The 14699-nt window shown below is 51.3% G+C and overlaps 2 protein-coding genes across 2 annotated transcripts in view; both read right to left on the reverse strand.

The window, feature by feature from the left end:
* The window catches only part of LOC146421908 (olfactory receptor 14A16-like), a 180161-nt gene that overhangs the window by 131278 nt on the left and 34184 nt on the right, over positions 1–14699 (reverse strand). The gene's annotated exons all lie outside the window — the stretch shown is intronic.
* On the reverse strand, positions 12507–13456 carry LOC146421915 (olfactory receptor 14A16-like). Its single transcript, XM_085046851.1, has one exon. The coding sequence runs from the start codon at positions 13437–13439 to the stop codon at positions 12507–12509; it is 933 nt and encodes a 310-aa protein (XP_084902977.1). The 5' UTR covers positions 13440–13456.

Here is a 14699-nt window from a genome sequence, read left to right on the forward strand (position 1 = left end):
GAGAAGGCTGGGTAGGGTCATTGTGAGACCTCTCCCAAACACCTTGGAAAGGCCAGAGCCATCCCAGAGGGTCCTGGGCACTTGGAAAAGGCAGACATGGAACCAATCTGCAAACAGGGCAGGAAGGGCACTGGGAGAGTCACAGACTGGTCAGGCTCAGCAGGGAAGGGGATGTGGCAAATCCTCCTGCAGCCATTCCAGGCACTGAAGGACAAGGCAGGGATTGCAGAACCCCTGTGGGAGGGCAAAGAAGGGGATGTTGTGTGCCCAGACTTCAGCCAGGGCTGTGACATGGTCTGCTGTGCTCTCCTCAGAGCCAGATGGGTGAGAGCTGCACTGAAGGAGTGGAGCATGGGGTGGGTGGGAGTTTGGCTGAACAATGAGAGTCAAATGTCATCCATGGTACAGAATCCTCTTGGCAGCCACTCCCTGGTGACATCCCTCAGTGACCAGCCCTTGACCACTCCTGTGGAACATTTTTATTGTATTTACAATGGATGAAATGCACTTTCAGCTCCTTTGTGAATGCTGCCAAGTTGCAAGGAGTCTGTGACCAAACTCATCTATTTAATGGCAACTGCAAAACAATTGGGCAAAGATGAGTTAGTTGGATAAATCTCTCGCTATCAGGTGCAAACCAAGCCACAAGAAAATGGAGAAAACACTTATGCATCAGAAGAAAGGCAGTTCAATAGGGGAAAAAAACCAAACCCAACCATTAAAAAACCTAACCCAACCAAAAAAAAAAGCCCAAACCAAAACCAAACCCACCCTGAATAACAAAAAATAAAAAAACCAAACCAAACAAAAAAACCCCAAAAACCCAAATTCAAAACCAAAACAACACCACAAACCAACCAACCACAAAAAGGCCACAAACAGAAGAAAAGCAAATCCACAGAAAATCTCTTATCAGAGGAAAATGTTTAACACCTTATGGCAGGAGAGGATTCCGTATGCGTAGGTGCTCTTTTGATTGTCTTAAAAAAGAAGTTAATCCCCTCCACCCCCTGCTTCTCTCAGTTTCTTGCTGATTATGGTGTGACATGGAAAGAAACATCCCTTGGGTCAGTCCAGCCAAGCTGTCCCATCCCTGTTCTCTCAGGAACACTCGCCCATCCCAAGCCCATTGGCTGGCGGCTTGCAGACACACCTCATGCAGGGCAAGCACTGTGACAAGGACAGCAGAACAGAACAACATTTACTCTTATTAAGGAGAGTAGAACAGAACAGCAAAGCCTTGGAGAAATAGATGAAGGATGTAACTTAGGCAAACAGAAGTCATTCACAATGCAAGCAGCATGCCAGCTCAGCTCTGCAAGGCTGACAAAGCAGGAATTATTGAAAACAATGATATTGCACTTACTCAAAAGTGGGGGTCAAGGATACTGGATGTTCCAGACAGACCTCAAAGAACTGTAAAAGGACTTGTAATAAGGGGTGCAACTATGTCAAAAAAAGGAAGTGGGAGAGCTAATCAATATGTAATCAGTGTGTGTGATAAAATCCCTGTTCATTCAATGCTCAGTGCACTTGAATGGAGCAAGGATCGCCCAAGTAACTAAGATGCTGTAATAAAGCATACCTGCTTTCAAATACTCAAAACTGTGTTAAAAGTTTCTATCTGGCAAATTTCAGTATCAATGGTGTCCTTGACTCTATTATGCCCCACAGTTTCACAATGGCTCCTTGGTTTCATGGGGCCCTGCTGTGTAAGAATGGACCCTTGGTTCCATGAGGTTCTGTACTGTCAAAATGGCCTCCTTGGTTCTGCACTGTCACAATGCTCTCCTTGGTTCCTCAAGGTCTTGGTGTGTCACAATAGCCCCTTGGTTCCATGAACATCCATAGTGTCACCATGGTCTCTTGGATCTGCAGTACTGCAAGGGAGAATTGGTTACAAGCAGCCCCTCGGTGTCACAATGGCCCCTTGGTTCCATGAGGTTCCATGAGGTTCCATGAGGCCTTCCTGTATAGCAATGTACCCTTGTTTCCATGAGGGTCTGCACCATTGACAATGGTCTCCTTGGTTCCGTAGTGTCTAAAAGGCCCCTTGGTTCCATAAAGTTCCTCAGTGTCACAGTGGTCTCCTTGGTTCCACGAGATTCTGCAGAGTCACAGTGCCCCATGGTTTCCATGAGTTTCCGTACTATCAACAAAGTCCTTTGTTCCAATGAGGCACCACAGTGTCACAATGGCCTCTTGGTTCCATGAGCTTCAGTAGTGTCAAAATGGTCTCCTTAGTTCCACGTGGCCTTGCTCTGTCACAGTGGTCCCTTGAATCCATGAGGTTCTGTAGTGTCACCATGACCTCCTTGGATCTGCATTGTCACAATGGACAATTGGTTCCATGATGCCCCACAGTGTCACAATGGCCCCTTCGTTCCATGAGGTTCCGTAGCTTAACAGGGTTGCCTTGATTCCAAGAGGTTCTGCTGTGTCACAATAGACAATTGGTTCCATGAGGTTCCATAGTATCACCATGGTCTCCTTGGATCCGCAGTATTGCTATGGACCATTGGTTCCATGGTTCCATGAAGCCCCACTGTATAACAATGGACCCTTGATTCCATGAGGTTCCATAGTGTCACCATGGTGTCCTTGGATCTGCATTGTCACAATGGACAATTGGTTCCATGGGACCCAATTGTGTCACAATAAACCCTTTGAGCCATGAGGTTCTGTAATGTCACAATAGTCTCCTTGGTTCAACAAGGCCTTGGAGTGTCACAATGGCCCCTTGGTTCCATGAGCTTCCATGGTGTCAACAATGGTCTCCTTGTTTCTGCAGTGTCATAATGGACCCTTAGTTTCATAAGGTTCCTAAGTATCACTGGTCTCCTTGGTTCCATGTGACCCCGTTGTCTTGGTTTGGAAACAAACCAGTAGGAGATCACAAGTCAAGACTGAAATTAAAAATAAGTGAAATAATACAAGGAAAAGCACTGACAAAGTCAGATACAACCTAACACCCTGTTAGGGTGGTAGTAGCAGTCTAACTGAAGTAGTTTAGTTGAAGCGGTGATCCTGTGAAGGTCTAGTCTCCAGCTGAAGATCCAGTAGTAGCTCTGGTCCTCTGGAAACCCAGTAGACAGGGCTAGCTCAGGCAGTTCTAAGGCCAGGTTATATCCAGGTGGGAACACCTGGCTCCTCCCTCCTCGGCAGAGCATCTCACAATGGGATGAGATAAGTCCATGAGTCACACGGTGGGTCCTTGATGGCCCATTGCCTGTCATGCGGGGTGGGTCGTTAGCAGCTGGTAACAGCTAAGGGATGGCCCATTGTCTGTCATCCGGAGTGGGTGATAGCAGCTAATGGCCCACAGCTGGTGGTAATAGAATACTTAACTACATCAATATTGCAACCTAGGACATTATCCACCCCTTATTCTATTACCATCTACAGAGTTCTCACTTAAGATAAGGTCTCCTTGTGGGACACAACGGGTTTCCCCATCTGCCTGCATCACCCACCAAGTATAACCAGGTCCTTGGGCAAAAACAACCCCACGGATGGGCTTGCCTTTGCCTGAGGTGGGACTAATCCAAACAGTCTTTCCTAAAAAACCTCTTATGTGTACCACAGGGACTTTATCTCCATCCACTGTGTGCAAAGGTTCGGACTCGGCAGGACCTGCTCGATTGACAGAACCCCTTGTGTTAACCATCCAGGTGGCCTTTGCTAAGTTCAGTTCCCAATTTTTGAAGGTTCCCCCGCCAAGTGCCTTCAAAGTTGTCTTAAGTAGTCCGTTGCACCGTTCAACTTTCCCAGCAGCTGGTGCATGATAGGGGATGTGGTATATCCATTCAATTCCGTGTTCTCTAGCCCAGGTGCTTATGAGGCCATTCTTGAAATGGGTTCCATTGTCAGACTCGATTCTCTCAGGGGTACCATGTCTCCACAGGACTTGCTTTTCCAGACCCAAGATGGTGTTTCGGGCAGTAGCATGAGGCACAGGGTAGGTCTCTAACCATCCCGTGGTTGCTTCCACCATGGTCAGCACGTAGCGCTTTCCTTGGCGGGTTTGGGGAAGTGTGATGTAGTCAACTTGCCATACTTCCCCATACCTGTACCTTGACCATCGTCCACCGTACCACAGAGGCTTCACCCGCTTGGCCTGTTTGATTGCAGCGCAAGTCTCACAGCTGTGGATGACCTGTGAGATGTTGTCCATGGTCAAGTCCACCCCTCAGTCACGAGCCCACCTGTATGTCGCATCTCTCCCTTGATGACCAGAGGCATCATGGGCCCAACGAGCTAGAAATAATTCTCCTTTGTGCTGCCAGTCCAGATCCACCTGTGACACTTCCACCTTGGCAGCTCGGTCCACCTGCTCGTTGTTACGATGCTCTTCATTAGCCCGACTCTTAGGTACATGTGCATCCACGTGTCGAACTTTCACAGTCAGCTTTTCTGCCCGGGCGGCGATGTCCTGCCAAATCTCAGCGGCCCAGATGGGTTTTCCTCTGCGCTGCCAGTTGGCCTTTCTCCAGCGATCTAACCATCCCCATAGCGCGTTGGCTACCATCCAGGAGTCAGTGTAGAGATAGAGCCTTGGCCATTTCTCTCGTTCAGCAATATCCAAAGCCAGTTGGATGGCTTTAAGCTCTGCGACCTGACTCGATCCACCCTGTCCCTCGGTAGCCTGTACAGCTTGTCGTGTGGGGCTCCACACTGCAGCTTTCCATTTCCGATCTGCGCCTACAATTCGGCAGGAACCATCGGTGAAGAGGGCATAGCGTCTTTCACTCTCCGGCAGCTCGTTATACGGGGGTGCTTCCTCGGCACGTGCTACTTGCTCCTCTGCTTCTTCTGAAGATAATTTAAAAGTCTCACCTTCAGGCCAGTTTGTTATGATTTCCAGAATCCCAGGGCGATTTGGGTTTCCAATACGGGCGCGCTGCGTGATGAGGGCAATCCATTTGCTCCACGTGGCATCAGTGGCATGGTGGGTAGAGGGAACCCTTCCCTTGAACATCCACCCCAGCACTGGCAGTCGGGGTGCAAGGAGAAGTTGTGTTTCTGTGCCGATCACCTCTGTGGCGGCTTGGACTCCTTCGTAAGCTGCCAAGATTTCTTTCTCGGTGGGAGTGTAGTTGACTTCAGACCCTCTGTAACTTCGACTCCAGAATCCCAGTGGTCGACCTCGGGTCTCACCAGGCAGCTTCTGCCAAAGGCTCCAGGACAGACCATGGCTCCCGGCTGCAGAGTAAAGCACATTCTTTACCTCTGGTCCTGTCCTGACTGGTCCAAGGGCTACCGCATGAGCAATCTCCTGTTTGATCTGGGTGAAGGCTTGCTGCTGTTCAGGGCCCCAGTGGAAATCGTTCTTCTTGCGGGTTATGAGGTAGAGAGGACTCACGATCTGGCTGTACTCAGGGATGTGCATTCTCCAAAAGCCTATGGTGCCTAGGAAAGCTTGCGTCTCCTTCTTGTTGGTTGGTGGAGACATCGCGATGATCTTATTGATGACCTCAGAAGGAATCTGACGCCGTCCGTCTTGCCACTTTACTCCCAGGAACTGGATCTCTCGGGCAGGTCCCTTGACTTTGCTCTTCTTGATGGCGAAACCGGCTTCCAGGAGAATTCTGATGATTTTCTCTCCTTTCCCAAATACTTCCATTGCTGTGTCCCCCCACACAATGATGTCATCAATATACTGCAGATGTTCTGGAGCCTCACCCTTTTCCAGAGCAGCCTGGATCAGTCCATGGCAGATGGTAGGACTGTGCTTCCACCCCTGGGGCAGTCGGTTCCACGTGTACTGCACACCCCTCCAGGTGAAAGCAAACTGAGGCCTGCACTCTGCTGCCAGAGGAATGGAGAAAAAGGCATTGGCAATATCGATGGTCGCATACCACTTTGCTGCCTTGGATTCCAGCTTGTACTGAAGTTCCAGCATGTCCGGTACAGCAGCACTCAGTGGTGGTGTGACTTCATTCAGGCCACGGTAATCCACCGTCAGTCTCCATTCTTCACTGGACTTACGCACCGGCCATATAGGGCTGTTAAAGGGTGAGTGAGCCTTGCTGACCACCCCTTGGCTCTCCAGATCCCGAATCATCTTATGGATGGGGGCCACAGAGTCTCTGTCAGTGCGGTATTGCCGGCGGTGCACTGTTGCTGTAGCAATTGGTACCCGCTGTTCTTCAATTCTCAGCAGTCCTACAGCAGACGGGTTATCTGAGAGACCGGGCAGGCTATTCAGTTGTCTTATGTCTTCTGTCTCTACGGCTGCTATCCCAAAAGCCCAACGATGTCCCTTTGGGTCTTTGAAATATCCACTCCTGAGATAATCTATGCCGAGGATGCATGGGGCGTCTGGACCAGTCACAATGGGGTGTTTCTGCCACTCATTCCCAGTTAAACTCACTTCAGCTTCCAGTACAGTCAGCTGCTGGGATCCTCCTGTCACCCCAGAAATAGAAATGGATTCGGTCCCCACATACCTGGATGGCATCAGAGTGCATTGAGCGCCGGTGTCAACCAAAGCCGTGTATCTTTGTGGGTCAGACGTGCCAGGCCATCGGATCCACACAGTCCAATAGATCCGATTATCCCTTTCCTCTACCTGGCTAGAGGCAGGGCTCCTCTAATCTTGTTTTTGGTGCACGATGTTCTTCTCCTGTAAATGTGTTCCTGAGGTTCCTTCAAGAGGATCAGTCATATTATCATTTCCATTTTGTCTGGGGTTCTGTCCACAAGAGACTGGGGCAGTGTTGTACTTAGATGAGCTTCTTGAGGTGGATGTTTCTGTTTTCAATTCACGTACCCGGGCTGCTAAGGTGGAGGTGGGTTTCCTATCCCACTTCCTCATGTCTTCCCCATGCTCTTGAAGGAAAAACCAGAGGTCACGTCGTGGAGTTTGTTTTCTTTTCCTGACTGGAGTACGTCTGCTCCTGATGGCAGAGACTCGGGTTGGTTTTGGTGTGGCATGGAAAAATCTTTCTGTGAGCTCTTTCCTTAGTTTCTGATGGCTCTCTTCAATCAATCTCCGGACTTGCTCGGCCAGGTTTGTTTCTACCGATGAGACCTGGGTGCATAGTGGGGCGGTGACAGTGTCCTCATAAATTCTCAGTTTGTTTGCTAACACGCCCACCTGGTCTTCGCCTTCCCTCCACTGCAGTGTTGCCAGGTAACGAGAGTATATCTCTGGTCCGAGCCGCGCGAATCTTAGCCACATTTGTGAAGTGCACCGGACATTATCTGGGCTCTTGGGGAATCTCTCGTTGTCTGAGAAAATGATCTCTAGCACGGCCAATTCCCTCAGGCTTCGGATACCTTGTTCTATTGTGTTCCATTTCCTTTGGTGCATCTGGAGGTCTTCTTTGCACAGGTATCTGTCCCGTACACTCAGCAGCAATCGTCGCCAGAGGCTGAGAGTTTCCTGGGTTTTCCCAATCCCCTGGTCAATGACCACATCCTGAGACAGGGATCCCAGTTGTCTGGCCTCACTTCCATCCAGAATAGTGTCATTAGCTGCGGCGTCCCAGATACGGAGCAGCCAGGTCAAAATGGACTCATTCGCCTGCCGGGTGAATTCCCTCCGTAGGTCACGCAGCTCCCCCAGGGATAGAGAGCGAGTGATGATCTCTGGCTCTGTCTCTTCTGCTTGGTGAGATGGTCCTGCCGCATCCTCATCAGTCGCTGTGCGGACTGACTTGCTCTTGGATTTCTTTTTCTGGACAGGGGCAACCGCTACTGGCTTTGGCTGTTCTGATTCGGCAATGGTCTGCGTTGACACATTGACTGCTCGTTTGGTTCCTTTCCTCTTGGTGGCAGTTTGCGTGGATGTGGTGCCTGCTGACTTGTTTCTTTTCTCCTCCTCTTCGAGAAGACGCTGTACAACACCAAGTATTGTTCTGTTTCTCAGCATGAGGTACACTGTGCTGGTCGCAGAGAAGAAAGAAATCAGAACTAACAGGAAGATTATGCCATCCTTAGCATCCAGAGAGAACTCAATGTTGTCAAAGATGGCTGTGCCTGGCCTGAAATGCTGGAAGAAACCACTCTCTCCTCCTAGCCCCAGAGGGTGGGTGCGATTGCTGAGGAGGTCCCAGACGAAGCAGCTCAGGTTAGGCCAGGCAGACAAAGTCGAGTATATATAACGAATGGTGTTCATTGCCTCACAGGTAACCATGCCATAGGCATAATAAACCAATAGAGCAATTCTCATGCCATTCCCTGGTCGCAACAGGAGCAATGCAACGGGTAGATAGTTTCCCATTTGAGGGAAAATATAAAGGGTAAGATACATTACCCATATAGACAGGCTGATCATCATGGTGATAGGATTTTCTGAGTTTCCCCAGCTCGAGCCCCACGTTGGGCGCCAAAATATGTCTTGGTTTGGAAACAAACCAGTAGGAGATCACAAGTCAAGACCGTTCTGTCACAATGGCCCTTTGGTTCCAAGATGTTCTGTATTGTCAACAATATTTCCTTTGTTCCAATGAGGCTCTGCTATGTCACAGTGCACCCTGGGTTCCATGAAGTTCTCCAGTGTCACAATGGCCCCTTGGATCCATGTGGTTCCACAGTGTCACCATGGTCTCCTTGAATCCACATTTTCATAACAGGCAATTTGTTCCATGCAGCCCCCATGGGTCATAATGGCCCCTTGGTTCCATGAGGTCTTGCTTTGTCACAATGGCCCCTTGGTTCCATGAGGACCCACTGTGTCACACTGGACAGTCTATTCCATGAGGCCCTACAGAGTCACCGTGGACCCTTAAGTCCATGAGGTTCCATCATGTCACAATAAACATTTTGTTCCATGAGCTTTTGTATTGTCAACAACGGTCTACTTGGTTCTGCAGTGTCACAATGGCCCCTTGGTTCCATGAGGTTCCCTAGTGTCCCAATGGTTGCCATGGTTACACGAGTTTCCTTAGTGTTCACAATGGTCTCCATGGTTCTATCAGGCCCTGCTTTGTCACCATGGTCCCCTTGGTTCCATGAGGCCCTGCTGTGTCACAATGAATGTCTGGTTCCATGATGTTCCATAGTGTCACCATGGTCTTTTTGAATCTGCTGTGTAACAATCAACCATTGGCTCCATGTGACCTCACTGTGTAACAATTGTCTCCTTGGTTCCATGAGCCCCTGCTGTGTCACAATGGCCCTTTGTTTCCATGAGGTCCCTCAGTGTCACAAAGGTCTCCTTGATTCCATGAGGAACACAACAGCTTTGCATAAACATAGAGTAACACCTGCCTAACAAACCTGTTTGCATTCAGAAGAGTGGTTCAAGGTGAGAATGGCACCAGCAGATTCCATCTGCAACAGAGATCAAGAGAAAGGACAGGGACAGAGAATTCAGCTTAAACACTCAGATAATTCAGCTGAAAGACTCAGAAAATTCTGCTTACAGAGATCATTTCTGGTCACATTGTCCCTTGCAGAAAGGTGACATCATTCAAGGCAGCCTGTACTGAGCATGTGGTTCCTGAGTGGGTTTATTATTCAGGAAACCTGCTCAGGCTTTTCCATTCTATTGTTATGTGGTGGTTTTGTTTAGCCTAGAACATCAGCAAGGTATCTTTAACATCTAAGAGAAATTTAAACCCTTCAGAAGCTGGTGTAGTAGGCCTGAAAAAAGTGTCTGAGGGGTGCAGAGAGGCACAAAGATGGCTCCTGTGTGTCCTATGTGAAGGTTCTGGAAATTTATCACCAAGTCCAGCAGAGCCAATCTCTGATGGCTCTGAAAGTGATGGACATGCTGCTGGCCAAGGCTGGGCCAATGAGAGGTGCTAGTTATGCCTCTGTGAAAACATATTTAAGAAAAAATCAAAACAAAGTACTCATGCACTTCTTTTTAGATAGAGGAGGAGGAGGAGGTGAAAATATGTGAAGGGAGAACAACATGGAGACATCAAGGTGAGTGGAGAAGGTGGGGGAGGAGGTGCTCCAGGGGCCAGAGCTGAAAACCCTCTGCTAGCTGTGGTGAAGACCATGGGGGGAGCAGGTGGTCCCCCTGCAGCCCATGGAGTCCACAGGGGTGCAGAGATCCACCCACAGCCTGTGGGGAGGTGCCCAGGCCAGAGGAGCAGGTGGATGCCTGGAGGAAGCTGAGATCCAGTGGGAGTCTCATAGAAAGAGTTAAAGCTGCAAAGGCCTTGCAAGGGAGAGAAAGGCCTTGCTCCTGGCATGGAAGTAGCCTGGCCTTGGCTTGGGAGAGTCTGCACCCTATGGACAAGAGGACTCCTGTTGCAGCAGAATTCGGGTGAGATGCTGCTTGTGAGATTGGACCCACAGCAAAGAAGTTGGCAGAGGACTGTCTCTCGTGGGAGGGACCCCATGACTAAGGAGAGGACCCCTCTCCCTGATGGACTGACCAGAGAAAAAACCCCATACCTTGCCGCCTGACCGTGGTGTTAGTTGGAAGGAGGGAGGGGGGTGAGCAGAGAAATGGTGTCTTAAGAGGGAGACTGGTTTGAGTGAAGGAATGGTGTCAAAAGAGCTTATTTTTACTTTGCATTTATCCTCCAACTCTGTTAAGTTCATAAATCCCTTTGCAACTATAAGTTTTGAGCCTGTTCTGCCCCTGGTGCATCTCTTCCAACACTGCCTTATCTCAACTCATGAGTCCAGTGTGTGTATGTGTTTAACAATTTTTTTTCCTCTTCTCCTGCAGAGCTGCAGTAGGGGAGAGCAGAAAGAGCAAACATTGTAAGTCCCTGAAATTTAGCCAGGGTCAAACCACAACAGCCTCCTCTTCAGAAGGTCCAGCAGCCCATGGCCCTCAGCTTCTCCCCACAGGCCCCAAAGCCCATCCTGTCAGTCCTGCAGAGCCTCTCCAGCTCCTCCTCACTGCCCCACAACAGGGAGCCTCACAGCCACACACAGCAGTCCAGATGTGCCCCCTGGCCTGTGCTGCCTCTGGCAAGGGAACAGCACGAGGCACTGCAGGACCCTGCAGACAATTCAAGAAGCACTTGTAGGATGATCCTGCTCACCAAGGGATGTTCCCATGGTGCCAAGTCAGGAACTGAAATGGGGAGTGGGGCCAGAGAGGAAAGGGCAAACAGGGATGGGCTGTTTGCAGGGGAGGGGACAGGGATGGGCAAGAGGAAGAAATGTGGAGCAGGAAAGAGGAAAGAAAGCAAAGGTGAAGCAAAGGAAATGCTCAGGGCTGTTTGGGGGTGGCTGCCAGGCAGCCCTGGCTCTGAGCAACAACATGTGCAGTGGGACAGGAAACTCACAGCTCATGTGAACAAACTTTCTGACTGACTTCACAGGTCACAACAAAGCTGAGTGGTTTCCCTCCCATCCCCCAGCCCTTGCTGGCCCCCAGGGCTGATGGTGTTTGTGCTCACTCAGGTTCATCTCCCCACACCAACCCCATGGGGTGCTCACGCCTGCTGTGTGCAATGCAAACAGAGCCCCTGAGCCAGTGCTGCCGTGTCTCTGCCTGGAAGGATCAAGCAGCTCTGGGAGCTGGGGGAGAGGCCAGGGCTGCCAAGGGGGGATGTTGTTGGCAGCTCCATGAGGACGCTCTGGGACGCTGCCCTGGGCTGTCCAGCGCAGTGGGGATGGATCAGCCCCTGCTCTGCTGCTCCTTCCCGGCTCCCCCAGGCACCTTGCAGAGCCCCAGCCATGCTGTTTGCCCCCAGCCTGCCCACGGCCACCCTGCAGCTGCTCACGGGGGTTTTCTCTGCTCAGCATTGGCCTGGGCGTGTTCTGGAGAGAGCCTGGGCAAGGAGCCTCGAGCCCCCAGGCCCTGCCCTGAGGTGTCAGCTGTGCCCCAGCAGTGCCCATGGCCTGTCCCTGCTGCAGTCCCGGCACTGCCACCCCCAGCACTGGCAGCGACCCCGAGAGCACTCAGGCCCTACAGCAACACGAGGGGCAGCAGGGCAGCGGGGCAGTGGCACGGGAGCAGCACTGGCAACACCAAGTGCTGCTGCTCCTTGGCACAGCTGCTGTGCCACCCCTGATCTGCCCCAGCTCTGCACACAGACATTGCTGCTGCAGCTCCAGAGATGGGAACAAAGGGGGATCTCTGGTGAAAACTTGGCTGGGAGATCCTTTCGTTTGTTTGAAGCCACCAAGAGCGCAGCTCGTCATTGACACAGCTTGTGGAGACCACAAAGGTGGATACAAACTGTTGCTGTTGAACCGCTAGTAGAGAGAGAAACTGAGGCTCAAATGTGTGGTGAATTGTGTCATATTTATTAATTAATTCCAACTTATATAGACTTTCAAAGATCACTCGGATTGGGCCAATTCAAAACGTTCCCCCACGTTGATTGGCCGGCTTGAATCATTCATATCTTGAGACACTGTTTTAATAACATCCAAACTATATCTTTGTTTATAAAACACAGGAAGAAAAGAGAAAGATTTCTCATGGGAAAAGTCTGTGCTCACCACAACAAACAAAATGAGAAATGGCACAACGACTTTTATTTCTGGATGGTAAAAAACTAAAACAAAGGGAAAAAAAACCCACAACCAAACCAAAGATGACTCATATAACAAGCAATTTGAAGAATTTGGTAACCAGTTTAATGATTCTGAAATCGTCCAGTCATCAGTCTCCTCACTGCAGCCTTGAGCTCCTGGTTCCTCAGGCTGTAGATGAGAGGGTTCAGTACTGGAGGCACCACTGAGTACAGAACTGACACTGCTAGATCCAGGTGTGGGGAAGAGATGGAGGCAGGCTTCAGGTAGGAAAAAATGCCAGTGCTGAGGAACAGGGAGACCACAGCCAGGTGAGGGAGGCATGTGGCAAAGGCTTTGTGCCGTCCCTGCTCAGAGGGGATCCTCAGCACAGCCCTGAAGATCTGCACATAGGAGAAAACTATGAACACAAAACAACCAAATACCAAACAGACACTAACCACAATAAGCCCCAGTTCCCTGAGGCTGGATTTGGAGCAGGAGAGCTTGAGGATTTGGGGCACTTCACAAAAGAACTGCCCCAGCATATTGCCATGGCACAGGGGCAGGGAAAATGTACTGGCTGTGTGCAGCAGAGCATAGAGAAAGCCACTGGCCCAGGCAGCTGCTGCCATGTGGGCACAAGGTCTGCTGCCCAGGAGGGTCCCATAGAGCAGGGGTTTGCAGATGGACACATAGCGGTCATAGCTCATGATGGTGAGGAGGGAAACCTCTGCTGAAATGAAGAAAAGAAAGAAAAAGAGCTGTGCAGCACATCCTGAGTAGGAGATGTCCCTGGTGTCCCAGAGGGAATTGTGCATGGCTTTGGGGACAGTGGTGCAGATGGAGCCCAGGTCAGTGAGGGCCAGGTTGAGCAGGAAGAAGAACATGGGGGTGTGCAGGCGGTGGTTCCAGGCTACGGCGCTGATGATGAGGCTGTTGGCCAGGAGGGCAGCCAGGGAGATGCCCAGGAAGAGGCAGAAGTGCAGGAGCTGCAGCTGCCGTGTGTCTGCGAATGGCAGGAGGAGGAAGTGGCTGATGGAGCTGCTGTTGGACATTTTGAGCCTCTGGCCACGGGGACCTATTCATGGAGGAGACAATGAAAAGTGAGAGTGGGCTTTCCTGAGCAATGTGAATAATTTTCTTCCAGCACTGCTGCTCTGTGTCACCCAAAATTCCCTTTTCTCAGATCTCTTCCTCCAGCCCCATGCCTGCAGCTCTGCTGGGATCTGGCCCTGTTGCTGTGACAAGCAGTGACTCTGGCCATGGAGACCGAGGAGTCAGCTCTGCTCTGCAGCAGTAGGGTCATGGGAATGGGGGACAGGGATCAGTCCTGGATTAGACTTCATCAGACCAAACTGCCCCTAAGGCAGAGGAGCTTGGCAGCATCTCCTGTCCCAGGGCTAAGGAACAGTGACAGCCAAAGGCACTTTGAGAGGATTTCCTGCTGTGCTCAGGGAGAACAGAGAGAACTGTGCAAGGCAAGAGGATTGGCTGTAACTCAGTGAAGGATGAGAGGAGCTGCTCTGTTGCTCCATCTGTTCCCAGCTGCCCTTTCTGAGATCAAGGGCAGTCCCTGTGTTCCCCTGAAAATCACCCTGACACAGCTGAGAGCAGAGGGACTCACAGCAGAGCCAAATGGCTCAGCCTTTCTCAGAGTCTCAGCCCCACTGCTGGCCAAGGACACTCCTGTCCCCCAGTGTCCCCTGGAAGGCAGCTCCCAGCTTGGATGGACACCCCGAGGACACACCAAGGGTCCTGGCCATGGAACTGCTTGAGGAGAGTCATTTCATTGCCAGCCTGCCAGCCTGCCCTGCCCAGAGCTGCCCAGGGCAGAGGAAGCTGGGACACCTCATTGCTGTGCTCACCCTGCACAGGAGGAGCCCCAAGGGCTGCACCTGACCCTGCAGCTGCAATTGCCATTGCCAGAGAGCCTGTCAGCAATGCCAGGAGCAGCTGAGCAAGGCAAGGAGAGAGACAGCCGAGCCCTGAGGAAAAGCCTTTCCCTGCCCAGCCCTGCACAGCCCCTCGCAGGCAGCAGCAGTGCAGGACAGTCGCCCTCAGGCCCTGGTCAGCAGGGAATGGGCAATGGCAGGAGAGATGCCCTTCATCTCTGGTGCTGCTCTGCCGGCCCAGGAGGGGACTGAGGGCCCCGAGCCCCCGGGCTGAGGGCTGTGCTGGCTGCCAGGGGACACAAGAGCTCTGCTGCTCAGGGCAGGCAGCAGATCCCCTACCCTGGCAAAGAGCCCTCAGAGCTGCAGGAGCTGCTCTGCAGGACAGCCCTGGGCACCCCTGGCTGCACCCCCACCTTCCCAGCT

Source organism: Lichenostomus cassidix, unplaced genomic scaffold, assembly GCF_008360975.1.
Source record: "Lichenostomus cassidix isolate B80296 unplaced genomic scaffold, HeHo_3.0 HiC_scaffold_46, whole genome shotgun sequence".
Classification (NCBI taxonomy): Eukaryota; Metazoa; Chordata; class Aves; order Passeriformes; family Meliphagidae; genus Lichenostomus; species Lichenostomus cassidix.

What these genes read in the sequence shown, in the direction of transcription:
- LOC146421915 (XM_085046851.1), bottom strand. Translation starts at nt 13,439, where the DNA reads ATGTCCAACAGCAGCTCCATCAGCCACTTCCTCCTCCTGCCATTCGCA.